Source organism: Thrips palmi, unplaced genomic scaffold (assembly GCF_012932325.1).
Source record: "Thrips palmi isolate BJ-2018 unplaced genomic scaffold, TpBJ-2018v1 HiC_scaffold_5, whole genome shotgun sequence".
In the NCBI taxonomy this organism is placed as follows: domain Eukaryota; kingdom Metazoa; phylum Arthropoda; class Insecta; order Thysanoptera; family Thripidae; genus Thrips; species Thrips palmi.
Genome location: NW_023144632.1, coordinates 6,307,741 through 6,320,794, shown reverse-complemented (window position 1 = coordinate 6,320,794; position 13,054 = coordinate 6,307,741). Strand labels below are relative to the sequence as shown.

The window sequence follows — 13,054 nt, the reverse complement described above, 5'->3', positions numbered from 1 at the left end:
GCAACAAGATGATAGCGGGATACTACCAGGGCGCGCACCTGCAGGATTCTGTGGCTCGCGAGTTCTCGTAATCCGGAGCAGCACTTTGCGGAATTGAATGGCTCCCACACTGAGACTGTCCCGAACCGGATCGATTTTGCTGCTTTGACACTGGAGGGCTCAATGTCAGCGGTGCGCGCGGTGTCATCATGGTTGCTGGGAATTCCCAAGTGCAGAACAGACTCGGCCAGACCAATGTTTTCCTTCATCCAAGAACAGCCTCAGACACATGTAAAACCGAAGTCGGCTTCGCCAGGGTGCGTCAAGTGTTAAATCCACCGAACATCTTTGTAAGTAAGCCTTTTTCATCCCAAATTATAGAACAATGACTCCCACCAGGCCCACATGGGGGAGGGGGGGGGGGTGCTTTTACTTGTTTCTCACAATAGTGCAAAATCAAAATACGTGTATCCTATAGGATTTGAATCGTGTGTTATAGCTCTTTGCTGTGGGAAATTCTCATTAAATTGAACACATACTTGTCTTGGGTAATTAAAAAGCAGCAATATTCTAACAAAGACAATAAATAATTTATTAAAGCTCCACAATGATGAATAAACACTACAGTAGTTAAATGGACTAGCAACAATATATATCAGTCTTAACAATTATTGTAAAACCTGAGATATAAAAAGACTTTCTGACTAAATATATATCTATATATAAAATATACAAGCATCAATAGGTTATAAAATCCTGTATACAAATGGAATGTTCAACAACATGAATTGAGCAAATGTTTGTCTTCACAAATTTTTCTTTACAGCGACAAAAAAACAAACAAACAACACAAAAAACAAACAAAAAAAAACAACAACACTGAATTGGTAAAGACTATGATGCGTAGTACAGAAAAGAAAAAAAAACTATTCCTATTAAATTTGCCTCTGTGATTACTAAGTGCAAGATATTCGCATGGTACATAGTTAGTTACATGCATGCAACAATTTCTATAGAATGGCACTTCACAAGTTCAAGTATCACATTTCAAACATTGTGGTGGATGTTCAGTACACCTCATATGATATGAATGACCACACCTGAAAAATAATGTAAATGATACTTAAACAATTTTGTTCAGATTTGAAAAAACATCTTTTTGTTAACTCATGTAAATAATTTACCTAAAAAGAATAGCCTCTTCATTTCCAGTAGATCCAATTGTAGCTAGAGGCTCTCGACAATAACAGCAGGCAGGAGTATTTCTAACCGCTGGGAATATTCTAGGGCCAAAACCTTTATTACTGATGGCTAGTTCTCTGGCTAACTGCAAATGCAAGTCAGCGCTTAATACACGTGATGTTGATTGCAGTAATAACTCTTCATACCCACAGTTACCAAGCATTCCTAGAACAGACATAGACATACAATTATTGTTTAGAAAAATACAAGTCACAAAAACGTGAATAATCAGTCAAATACATTTACTTTCCACTCACTCACCCATCATAAGGTCCCTAATTTCTCCAAAAGTGCCACCACTGTATGCTGGATCCTGAAGAATGATTTGAATAACAGCTGGCATATTCACATACCCACTCATGCTGTTCAGAATTTGCTGAAGAAGTGGTTTTATCTCTAAAGAAAAAAAAAATCATAGTGGATGAGTTGAAATAATTTCAATTTGTCATCATTACCAGAGCACATACTTAAAAATGAAACACACCCGTTCGATGGTTGATATGAGCCTTAAGTAAAGTGCTCAGGAGAGGAAACCATAGGCTTTCCTGCCGAGTTGCTACATCCATGGTAGCAGAGCCTTTTTTGCAGAGTCTGACCAACTCTGCAGTAAGAGCGTTGATTTTATGAAGAGATTTGTCTTCAGAATTTAACTTTAAGGACAAAGGGAAACACAAGTTACAAGGAGCCCTATTAATTAGAACTACTAATCTAATCTAAAATATGTAAGTGAACCTTGGAAAGGCATGGTTCCAAACGAGCATGAAGCAGGGAAAAGGCTCCCATGAAATCGCCAGATCTTTCTAGTAGAAGAGCAGATGCCTCATCCTGCTTGAACCTCTTTGTCGTCTGAATAAATGGAAACAAAGGGAAAAAAAATTAACTTTGAACTAGGACAATGAGAGAACTTCAATTGAAGTTGTATAATTTCAAAGGCTTACTTTTAGCGCTTCATCAAGTCTGTACCACTGATTGCACTGGAGGAAATCGCTCAGATTTTCTGGACTCTCTTGACATAGCAGTTCAATGTATTTTTCAGCTAGGGCTGGTTCAGGGGCAGGCTCTTCACGACTGAGTGTCTCATTACTGAAAGGTAAAATTATGGTAATGTACAACACATCTAAAAATAAAATGTTGATGACTTACAGTCATACATTTAAGAAAAGATTTTCTGTTTTAAAAGCATTGTAATTGTTTTAACTCACTAGTATGAAAACAAGCCTCGAAGTATAGTGTACTGAATTGAAGTGTCACCTTCAAATTTATCCAAAATGTTGTTAAGCTTAGAATGTAGATACTGATGAATCAAGTGACCTGTTTGGATAGCATCCACAGCAACTAATTTCTGAAACATATAGGAAAGAATTGGATTAATAAATTAAATTTGTTACAGCTGTCTCTCTGTACACACACATCAATAGAAAAAAATTACCTGAATATTATTCTCAACAGAATCCAACAACAGATGTTGGTTTCCATCTGCAGTGTCTGCAGTTATAGAAAGTTCGGCAAATAAAAATGGGAACACTTGAGCACGTCTTGGCTGGTCCTGCAGGTAACAGTCTACTACCAAATGAATGTCACCACGCTGAAGCAGCAACAGTTCCATTACACGGTAACTGAAAACAAATTCAAAATAATACAAAAAGAAAAAATATTGCAACTGAGATAGAAAAAGCAAAGAAAAAACCCGAAACAAAAACCAGTTGCATACAATTCAGCTCCCTTGGCTTTCTGCAAAAGCTCTTCTGGGTTGAATTGAGACAAGCCTCCAGCTTGCATGAGTTCAAGCAGAGCTTGCTGTCGCTCTTCTTTCTGTGACCCAACAGCTCCTGGCTCAGTGAGGTGGTCAACTACCCGCTCAAAAAGAGATATATCCACATGCAGACGATCTGAAGGTCCATTCTGAGCCAACTGGCGCGCCAGGAAGGTAAGAAGCGCTCCAATCTGGGAAGCCTGTAAAAGAAAAAATACATTGGTAGATAACGAGAGAGAGAGAGAAAAACATGACACAGAGAAAAATATTTGTTCAGCACATACAGTGAAGCCTTCCTCCTGCACGACCAAATGCAATAGAATGTCAACAACCAACTGTCTTCGTCTTAAACCAAGCTCAGAGGTAAACTCTGGCTCCTCAAAAGCCAGTGCCAATACATTCAAAAACTCTCTTGTGTCAAACTGCAGGAACACTCTGAAAACAACAATAATAATTTGATAAAAATTCATGGCAATTCCAGAAAAAGAGATAAATTGTAACAAATGTTTCACCTTAAGTAGGGATAAGCTCGTTCAGAATCTTTGGCATTCAGACTATGCTGACACGTTACACATTGAAATACTCTATGTTTTACATCCTGCACCAATTCTTGAGGGACATCACCATAAGGATAGCCCCTGCCTGCCAAGCAGCAGCTTGTGTAAACCAGTAGTTTGTTTCCTAAAGTTATTTGTTGATTTGACAACTGCTTGCCTGAAATAGATAAGACAAACATAAAAATGAACAGGATTTTTTCATTGTCATCATCAATTAATGCTTAAAAAAACAGGTTTTCGGTTACTCACCACTGGCGATGGCATTTTGTAATACTTGTAAAAGTTCTTGCAGAGGACTAACAAAATCCAGCATTCCTCTTGTATATAGATGAATTATAGCATCATATAATCCATGTTCCCAACATATAGACATAACTTGATGGAAGTCAAGAGATGTCACTGGAATACGCACAACACATGCTTCAAGAGCCTTTAAGAAACAAAATAGAAAGCAAACATAAAGGGGTTAAAAAAAAATCATCTAATAAACGCGTTTTTAAAAATTCCTTAAGCTTCTTACCAGGAACTTTTTGTTGTTGCAATAATGTTGAACAAATTCTTGCACTATGACTGGGGGTATATCAGCAAGCTGCTCATTGAGCAGATGTGGTTCTAGAGCCTCCAGGTAAACAGCTTTGGACACTGGGTAAATGGATACAACTTCCCACAACTTGTTATATAATATATCACTAAAACAAATTAAAAGGAATAATTTTTACACTCATTCACATCAAAAACATACAAAGGACAAGTTGAAATCATCAGAAAAGGACAAAAAACTTACAGTTCATTTAATTCAATACTATATTGCATACATACAGGTACAGACTCTCGATAGAGCTGTTCTGTAGCAGCAGCTGCCTGACAAATTCCTTCATCAATATATTTATGGAGGATATCTAAAGCCTGGGAAATAATAAAAAAAAAGAGTTAAAATCATGATTTTTTTCTGTCAAAGATAGATGTGTTAAAAAGTGAACAACAGGTTAAGTTCATACCTTATCCCGAGTGAGCATTTTGCGCTTTCCCTTAGGTCCTCTCAAACCCACCACAGCTTTAGCCCGATCTTGGTAAAAAGCCAATGCCAAAGCCAAAGCATCTAAATAGTGTTTCTGGAAAGAAGGTTGAAAAGAAAATTATACACATGAAATATATAAATATGTAGCAACCAATACAAAAATCTATAGCATTTACCTGGCGCATTAGGTGGTCTAACCGCTCCTTCCATGTCCGAATCCCTAAGACATGAAGACCCTTGGTCCCCAACACTATCATTTGATTTCCAAAGCTCAGCAAAGAATTATAACATGCCCTCTCACCTGCAAGAGCCTAGGGAGACAAATAGCACGTGATCAAGACAAACTACTCTTTCATAGTAGATTAACATTGTAAAACACTAGGTGCAAATGTGAAGATCGCTTACCAGTGCTTTACTGACGTTTCCACCAGTAGAAAGGCCTTTGAAGTGACTCGAACCATAAACTAAACCAGCACTGGAAACATCAACAACTTCGAGTTCAACTTGAGATCGAACATCTATGAGGTGAACCTGTTCTAGTGTATCCACAGTGGCTAGGGTCCTTGGGTTCAACCAGTGCAAAGACAACAATAGATAAGGGACACACATCTTCTGAAGAGGGATCAATCTAATTTTACTCGACATATCTAATGTGACCTAAGGAGAAGAAAAGAATTTTTAAAATACAACTTCTGAGTAGTAAAAGAAAAACAGTCCTCAATTAAAATTAATATATTCTAACCTGATAAAAGTGAACTGTAGATTCTCGGGCAAATGCAAGAACAGGGTCAACGACTTTTGATTGCTCTCCCACCTGAATTATTACAAACTGCCATGATATCAAGGGCAATGTGGCTGGGTGAGCTTTAAGTGGAAAGGTGAAAAGCACTTTCATTCTTGGTCGGATACTGACAACAATAATCTGCAAGACGCAACATTTTTGAGTAAGAGAGCAAACTACCACTATAATTTTTTCTGGAAATCCTTCTTACCTTTGAGAGAGTGGCCATTGCTACCAGAACTGTTCCATGGAGTGGGTGTGATGGTACTGATTCAAGCAATAATGGTTCAATGCTGCAAACTTCTCCTCGGCTGCCAGAGAATAAACATTTTGAGGAGCACCCTCTAACACCCATGGTACGTTTAAATGTAAGTTCAAATACTGATCCTCCACTATCACTGCAGAGAGCCAAATTAGGATTGTCGGTGAACTAAATGAAGACGAGAAAATAAAAAAACAAAAGCTTTGTTTTAAATGTTTGGATAAGATAATTGCAATAAGGACAAGACAAATATATCACCTTAACATGAAGCACAGCTGTTCCTGGTGCATGAACATCAGTCATAGTACGTAAAAGTTTCCCACTCTTCACATCATACATAAGGACGTGACCTCTGGCATAGCCAACAAGTAGTCGGGTGGCATCATAATTAAAGCAAAGGGCAGAAACCTGAAAGAAATGTTGTGAAAGTTAATAAATGATAACACTTAATAGTAGAGAAACAATATGGTAAGTGTTGTTTTTGGATTAGAGTTCTTAGTTTTCAAAGAAATCTTACAGAGCCTTGATCCTTGTCCTGACTGTCCAGACATGATCTTAGCGTTTGAGAGGAGTCAAACACTAGAACTAGGCCATGAGAGGTTCCTACTGCAACCATAATTTGAACTGCTATACAAGTGGGTAAGCCTGCATCAACACGTTCCTGAGAAAATAAGAAAAAAACAAGACAAATAAGAAATGAGATAAAAAAAAATAACTATTTACTCTTAAGATGAAGGGTACTGTTACTTACACTTGCTGAGGCTACTTGAGACGAAATAGCCTTCAAAATCACATGACGAAGTATTGATCCAGCTTTGAGAACAGTTGCATTGCTTGTAGTTCTAGAGGTGGTAGATCTTGTTGTGCTTCGACGCTCAGATGAGCTTCTACTTCGTCCTCCTATACTACCCATGGACCAAGTTTCAAATGCCTACGCAAGAGACATAAGAAAAATTAATGAAAAAAAAGCAACAATCAATCAATCTTTAGAACAATGACATTTTTTAATGACTTCTTGACTTTTTATACCTCTCCTGGATGAATGAAGTGGTTTCCTGATACCTCATCTTCGCTAATAGACCCTCTATCATCAACATCATTCAGAATACTCTCCAGCGTTGGCGTTTGCTCAACAGGCGGAATATCATATTCAGTGTCGTCGAGCTGAACAACGAAAATACGCAAAATGACAAGCAGGAAGTGGGCGGAAGGACATAACCTCGCGCATACAAGTACATAATTAAGGGCGACAGTTTAGGCTTTGACAATGAGATGACTGGGCTGTAAGGACATTGTATATTTGACGGTAAAAATATATAAAATATGGGTCATGCTTTGTTTACTTTTGGGAAATTAAAAAGTAAGAGAGGGCAATGACAACTGTCAGAGGTAGCGGCTTTTGAACATTTACGGCCCGCAAAAATATTAAGAAGAGTGCTGAGTATTTTATGAAAAGAAATGAGTTTTAAAGACACCTTTACCTCTTCAAGCTCTGCATTTAGTGTTTCAATCGATATATTTTCAGGAACATCACTACCAACGGACACAGAGTCAGCCATGCTTGTTGCTTGTTGATAAAATAGCAGAAGAGAAAGAGAGACAAAAGCAAAGGACCTCTGTTGCCAACTGTTAGAAGTGACCAAGCTGTCAAAAATCTGACCAGCTGATGATAAAAGTCCTTTTCCTGAGACAAATTAATTTATTTTCACAATCTGTTATCTATTTTACTATCTATCAAAAACAAAACGCTCAAAACAAAGCTTTTTATGATATATTTGATCAATAATGTGGCCTAATCATTGCCAACCTTACTCCAAAGTGAGCGTGTGTTAGGAACAGATCTGTCAGGCAGGTTGCTCACGTCAAAATGGCAGCCATCGGAGTTAGTTTTCGGTGGTTAGATTTGTTAGAAAAAGAATTTGACAAAGCTTATGTTGATCTAGAATTGCTCATAGGTGAGTTAAACTGAACCCCTTTCTTTTCGTTCATTGAACAGCACCTCTTGTGTACAGCAGCCAAGGCAGTTATCTGACGTTGAACCCGGCCCAAACACCTCAGAAAATTTCGTCTGCCACCTTTCTGCTTCTGTCAAAATATATAAACAAACCACAAAATTCCTATTAGACTTTGAAAGAAAAGCGCATTTTTTTCATGTCACGCTGTGGGGTCACTAATTAACCCTTGTGGAGGATCTGAGCCTGTCAAAACGTCTTGTCTTAACATCGAAATAAAGGCCCCACGTTTGTGACGTGACATTAACCTCGAAGTCACTTCCCTTGGAATTCCCGTACCTTTTCGTCTCATCCGTGTATAAAAATAATCAAATATTGTTTTGAAAGATTCAAGAACCTAAGTCTCTCTAGAAATTAGTTTGTTGTAGGTACGAGCTGTGTCATAAATTCATTACACAGATCATTTAATTTAGCATCTGCACCCATACTTCCCCTATGCTGGCCTTCATTCAATCTGATGGTTTTGATTTAAATGCTTTATTTTACAAATTTATCTCAAAATAATACGTTGGATGATTCACAATTTTCTCCTTTTCAGGTGATATGGAAAGTGAAGAATTAGAGTTAGTGTATCCGGCAAGACAGAAAATGGCCACTCTCAGTTCATGTTTTGCACAACTTACTCACAAGGCTCAAACTGTCTTCCAGAATAGTGCAAAGATCGAGGTGAGTTGAAGATACTCCTTTATTCTTTTTCATTTTCTTATTCCAAATGTACTTTGTGGACAATTTTCTTAATTTCTCATCTGAAGAATTTGTGTTAGATGGTGCTAGCCATACTGCCGTGTTAGTAGTTTATATTTAATTATTCTTTCATCTAGTGATATGCTTTGGTGCTACAGTGCCTTATTGTTTGGGAAGTCAGAAACACCTTTTCAAGTCTGTTCTGTATCAAAGCTTACTTTTTATTTCATAAATTTATTGGAATATGATTTTCACCCATATTTCAGTGAAGTAGATGTTTGTATTCTTAACATATATTTTAAATATCCTACTTACATGTGAAATCAGAAATAATTGCCTTAATCAATAATTAATGAGATATGTTCACCAAAATAAACACATTTCTTTCAGTAATGAAGGCACATTTTCAATGTTACTTAAAGTAGAGATTGGTTTTGGTACACCGACTGTCCGAGTGAGATGGTCTCCCACTCAAGCATACTGCACAGGGCAACATCTTCAACACGCGTTCGAGGTGCTGTCGGCTAGCCCAGGCTAGCCCAGGCTAGCCCAACTGCGTCCAATCGAGTCTAATCAAGCAAGTCCGCCTCGTCGTCGTCCGTCTCGGCGTAGTCGTCCTCGTCCACCGAGCTCAGGTCCGTCACGCTGTCCTGACTGCTGTCCGTCGAGTGGACTTGCTGCTCGACGGCCCCCCTCCGCTGTTCCCGGTGCAGTCCGTTGCCGGCCGCCCCCTCTTGCGACACCTGACCGAGGCCCTGGCCCTGGCCCTGGCCGCCCGGGGGCTCCTTTGGCGGCGGCCGTTGGAGGCCGTTGCTGTCCACCAGGGCGAGGTCCACGCCGTCCACGCTGGCGGCCGTGGTGCTGGGCGAGCTGGCTGTACTAGTGGCCGTTGAAATGGCGGGCTGAGAGTTGGGTGCCGTGACCGTGACCAGCGACTCGTTGTGCTGCAGAAGTTCGGACCAAGCGGCCTCCTCCTCGGCCAGCCCCGCGCCAGCCCCCAGCCCGACGCCCAGCCCGACGCCCAGCCCAGCGCCGAGGGAGCCGCCACACGCCAACATTCTGTCACTCGCATTCTGGTCGGACAAGACGAGAACAGAGCCGGTCATCACTGCGTACTGCGTTTGGTGAGGCGCCTGGCGGGTAGGCCACCGCGGGCCTGGCGCGCTCGCGTGCGCCGCTGCTGCCTACCCGCCAGGCGCCCGCCCCCAGTTCACTGCTCACCTGCATCGCCACGGAGGCGTTGTCCACCCGCTCCAGCGCCTGCTCGATCCGCCTCACCTCCAGCCGACCGTGCTCCGTCAGCCCGCGAACCGCAGCCTCCAGACGCTGGGCACAACCGGCAAAATGGAGCGGGCGAGTTAGGGAGGCGGGTCAGTTGGTCGCGCACAGCACACTGTCACTCACCTTAATGCCCTCCGTGGCGTTGCTGGCGGCGCGGCCGGCCACCGTGCTGTGCGTCTTGAGCTGCCGCTTGACCTCGGCCAGCACGTTGCGGTGCTGCAGCAGGTACTCCGTGTGGTGCACCAGCACGCGGCCCAGCTTCTCGTCCATGCTGTGGTCCTTGTCGTTGAGCCGGTTGCACGTGCTGAGGAACGTGTCCTGCACCTGCTGCACGTTGCGCAGCTCGTCCAGCAGCGTGTCCCGCAGCTCCCGGAGCTGCCGCTCCAGCGCCGTGTGGTGCAGGTTGAGGGCGTACTCGAGGTTGCCTGCGGCACGCGGCGGCACGCCGAGCGAACGGTCAGGCCGGTCACGGCCACGCCATCCCCAGCAGGCATGCGAGCGAGGGCGGGCCGGCGCGCGACTCACCTGGTTCGAGCGCCGGTTGGCGAGGGTAGCCTCTGCTGCCGTGCTGCACGCCCGCCACGGCCACGTTGAGCGCCTGCACGTCGCGCCTCGTCGCGTTGCTCAGCGACACGATGCTCTTGACGGTGGACTCGAGCGTGTTGACGCGTCGCCACATGTCGTTGTACAGATTGCTAACCTGGAGGCACAAAGACTGGGAGTGCAAGGGGGTGACGGTGGTTGTGCATCATAGATGGGCAGGGGCGGTCGGCTGTACCTTGCTCGACATGAGGTCCGTCTTGACGTCGATGTGCTGCTTGATCGTCTTGGTGGTCGTTTCGCCGGCATCCACGCAGACGCGCCGCTCCGACTCGTCGTCCTCCTGGGGAGCCTGCATGGCCACGGCCGTGGTGGCATTCTGTGGGCGCAGACTGAGGTGTCGCTCTCACTAGCTCTCTGCCTGGTTGGTGCTGGACACAGTAAGACAGTACCAACCAGGACGTGGTCGTGCGTGGCGTTGACCTGGGCGTGCAACGCGGCCAAGCCTGCCCGCAGCTCGGCGCGGGCCTGGCCCACGGCCTGGCCGACGGCCTGCTCGGCCTGCTCCGCGACGCGGTGCAGCTCCGCGGACGCGGACTGCGCCTTGTCCAGGATGGAGGACGCCGTCACCTGCACTGCCTCGTTAGACACCCTTCGTACAGCCGCCAGCACACGGTCCATGCACCTACCTGGATCTTGTTGATGCTGTTGTTCTCCATGTAGATGATGCGCTCGTACACGTTGTCCACCTTGCGCACCAGCTGGTCCTTGGCGCTGCTGTCCTTGTGGTCGTGGGACGCCACCGACTTTGGACATGGGAGTGGGTCAGGTGGCTCCAGGGAGATGGAGGGACACTGCCTCGCGTCGCTTTCTCGCTTACCTCGGTCAGTTTGTCGAAGCGACGCTCCAGCGTCGAGTCCAGCTCGCCCATCCTGCGCTCCACCTTGCTGTCCAGGTCGCCCAGGCGCCGGTCCAGCGTGTCCAGGCGGTAGCGCGTGTCCCACATGGTGTCCACCACGCGCAGCTTCTCGTCCAGCTTGTCCAGCCTCGTGTCCAGCTTGTCCAGCCGCACGTCCAGTCTGTCCAGGCGGTCATCCATCTTCTCCAGCTTGTCGGTCACCAGGGTCACCAGGCTCTCAAAACACATCACACTTTTGGCTCTTAGTCCCACTTGATGGGCGTGTGTCTGTGTGTCGTGTCTGTGTGTGGTCCCCGTCCACCGCCCCCTCCCCGGGCCCGTCCTGTCGCGTCCGCGCCGCGGCTTGTCACAAAAGCTTGTGTCATTTATGCAGGGCAGATGGGGATGACCCCACCACCCCCACCCATGCCGCGCCGCGCCGGGCCGGGCCGTGCCGTTACCCCCTCCACCTTGGGAACAAAAATAAAACGCGTTGTGGCGGCGTATACAGTGTTGTGTAGTGGATCAGCACATGCAGGCCTGCAAGGAGGAAGGAGGGGCCACATGGCGCAGCAGGGCGTAGCAGGCGTGGCATGGCGGCCTGTGTCTGCACCAGTTTATGGCCGGGGCGCGCGGACCACGCGGGCCTGCGACGCCATCCGTAGACGCCTGTTTTCACGTTTCCTGGTTGGCCGCGGACCGCGCCGCGCGCCTACGTCGTGCTAGGGGCGCCAGGGGCGCCAGGGGCCTCGGCGGTCGACTCACCTGTGAGCTGCTCTGGCGGTAGGCGGCCGAGTGCGGCGGCAGCGGCGGCAGCGGCGGCTGTGAGAAGGGAGGCAGCGGCGGCACGGTGGCCGACGACGCCCCGAGTCCGGAGGCGGGGACGGCGGGGACGGCGCCTGTGGGAAGCACCCTGCCGACGAGGAGCAGCACGGCGGGCCACGCCAGGTGCCACCCCCAGTGCGACGAAGGCGGCGCTCTCGGCCTGGAGCACGGCGTAGAGGGGTGGCCGGCCGCCCCGGCCGTGCGCGTCTCCCTGATGGTAACGCTGGTGGTGGCTTCGCAGCAGGCGTCCTCCCGGGACTCCGGACCGGGCGCCCCGCAGGACGCCCCGCAGGACGCCCCGCAGGATGCCCCGCCGCCATCCCGGGGCCAAAGGGGTGGCGGCCTCGACCCGAACCTGTACCGAGGGATGGCGTTACAGTCTGGCCTTGTTTGTGTTCGGCCGTTCGGCTCGGCCCCGCTGATCGGCGGCCTTGTGCGATGCCCCGCGGCTGCCGCTCCCCTTCCCGATGACTCACTACTTTGCGTTGGCGGAAATGCAAGAGGGGAGGCACCCTTCCGCTACATCCGTGCTCGGCGTGCTCGGTGAGGTGGGCGCGGCACTTAGCGCATCAAATCAAACACGGCTTGCCACTTGACCCCCCTCCCTCCTCTCCATTTACTGGCAGCCCCCCGCACATTACCCCTCCCCTCGCGCATGCATGTTCCCTGTTCTGTCGGTCGAGGTGCTCGACCCGATGGACGGCACGGGTATGGGCGTGGGCGAGGGTCGTGACAGTGGTTTCGGAGCGTTTAGAACCCTGCGCCCATAAACGCGGCCACACTGACAGCGAGCCCTGGACCGCTGGCGTTCGCTCCACACGTCGGTCCTTTTTTCCTCGTTCCCACACGTTCCCGCACGGGTAGGCGCGCGTCGGTTTCTGCTCGGTTTGTGTCCGTGGCGGCCGGCGGCGCTGGGCGCTAAACGAACCAATCAACAGCAACGCATTCGCTTGCTTCGCTTGGCGGCCGCGGCCAAGCCGCGAGGACCTCAATAGGATTGAGCCGTCTTGTCACTTGGCGCTGCTTCGCTGCTGCAGAGGCTGGGCGGGGCTGGAGCCGCCACCGAGTCGCCTCCGCTAATTGAAGCTGCACGCAGAAGCCTACTATTGGGTTAGTGACCCTCGGCGACGCGGCAGCGGCAGGTGTCGGCGGGGTCGGCGTTGCTCTCTCCATGTCGTCGGTGTCCGCGACGTCGGCGATGAGGAAACGGGGCAGCGGCAGG

At 47.3% G+C, this 13,054-nt stretch overlaps 2 protein-coding genes across 2 annotated transcripts; both read right to left on the bottom strand.

The window, feature by feature from the left end:
• Nucleotides 1–545: 545 nt before the first annotated feature.
• On the bottom strand, nucleotides 546–7,181 carry LOC117650898 (vacuolar protein sorting-associated protein 8 homolog). Its single transcript, XM_034394540.1, has 24 exons — nucleotides 7,074–7,181; nucleotides 6,622–6,756; nucleotides 6,344–6,523; nucleotides 6,110–6,253; nucleotides 5,851–6,000; nucleotides 5,542–5,760; nucleotides 5,292–5,471; nucleotides 4,955–5,206; nucleotides 4,726–4,860; nucleotides 4,530–4,643; nucleotides 4,316–4,437; nucleotides 4,052–4,220; nucleotides 3,781–3,961; nucleotides 3,487–3,688; nucleotides 3,259–3,409; nucleotides 2,933–3,174; nucleotides 2,651–2,837; nucleotides 2,424–2,563; nucleotides 2,160–2,304; nucleotides 1,954–2,067; nucleotides 1,706–1,871; nucleotides 1,483–1,617; nucleotides 1,164–1,386; nucleotides 546–1,079 (listed from the first exon to the last, which is right to left on the bottom strand). The coding sequence occupies exons 1-24, from the start codon at nucleotides 7,149–7,151 to the stop codon at nucleotides 1,013–1,015; spliced, it is 3,831 nt and encodes a 1,276-aa protein (XP_034250431.1). The 5' UTR covers nucleotides 7,152–7,181; the 3' UTR covers nucleotides 546–1,012.
• A 1,295-nt stretch (nucleotides 7,182–8,476) lies between these two features.
• Nucleotides 8,477–11,844, bottom strand: LOC117650577. The gene is made up of 9 exons (XM_034394104.1): nucleotides 11,773–11,844; nucleotides 10,990–11,244; nucleotides 10,799–10,915; nucleotides 10,566–10,739; nucleotides 10,348–10,488; nucleotides 10,095–10,269; nucleotides 9,693–9,994; nucleotides 9,510–9,614; nucleotides 8,477–9,361 (listed from the first exon to the last, which is right to left on the bottom strand). The coding sequence occupies exons 2-9, from the start codon at nucleotides 11,206–11,208 to the stop codon at nucleotides 8,858–8,860; spliced, it is 1,737 nt and encodes a 578-aa protein (XP_034249995.1). The 5' UTR covers nucleotides 11,209–11,244; nucleotides 11,773–11,844; the 3' UTR covers nucleotides 8,477–8,857.
• Nucleotides 11,845–13,054: the final 1,210 nt, after the last annotated feature.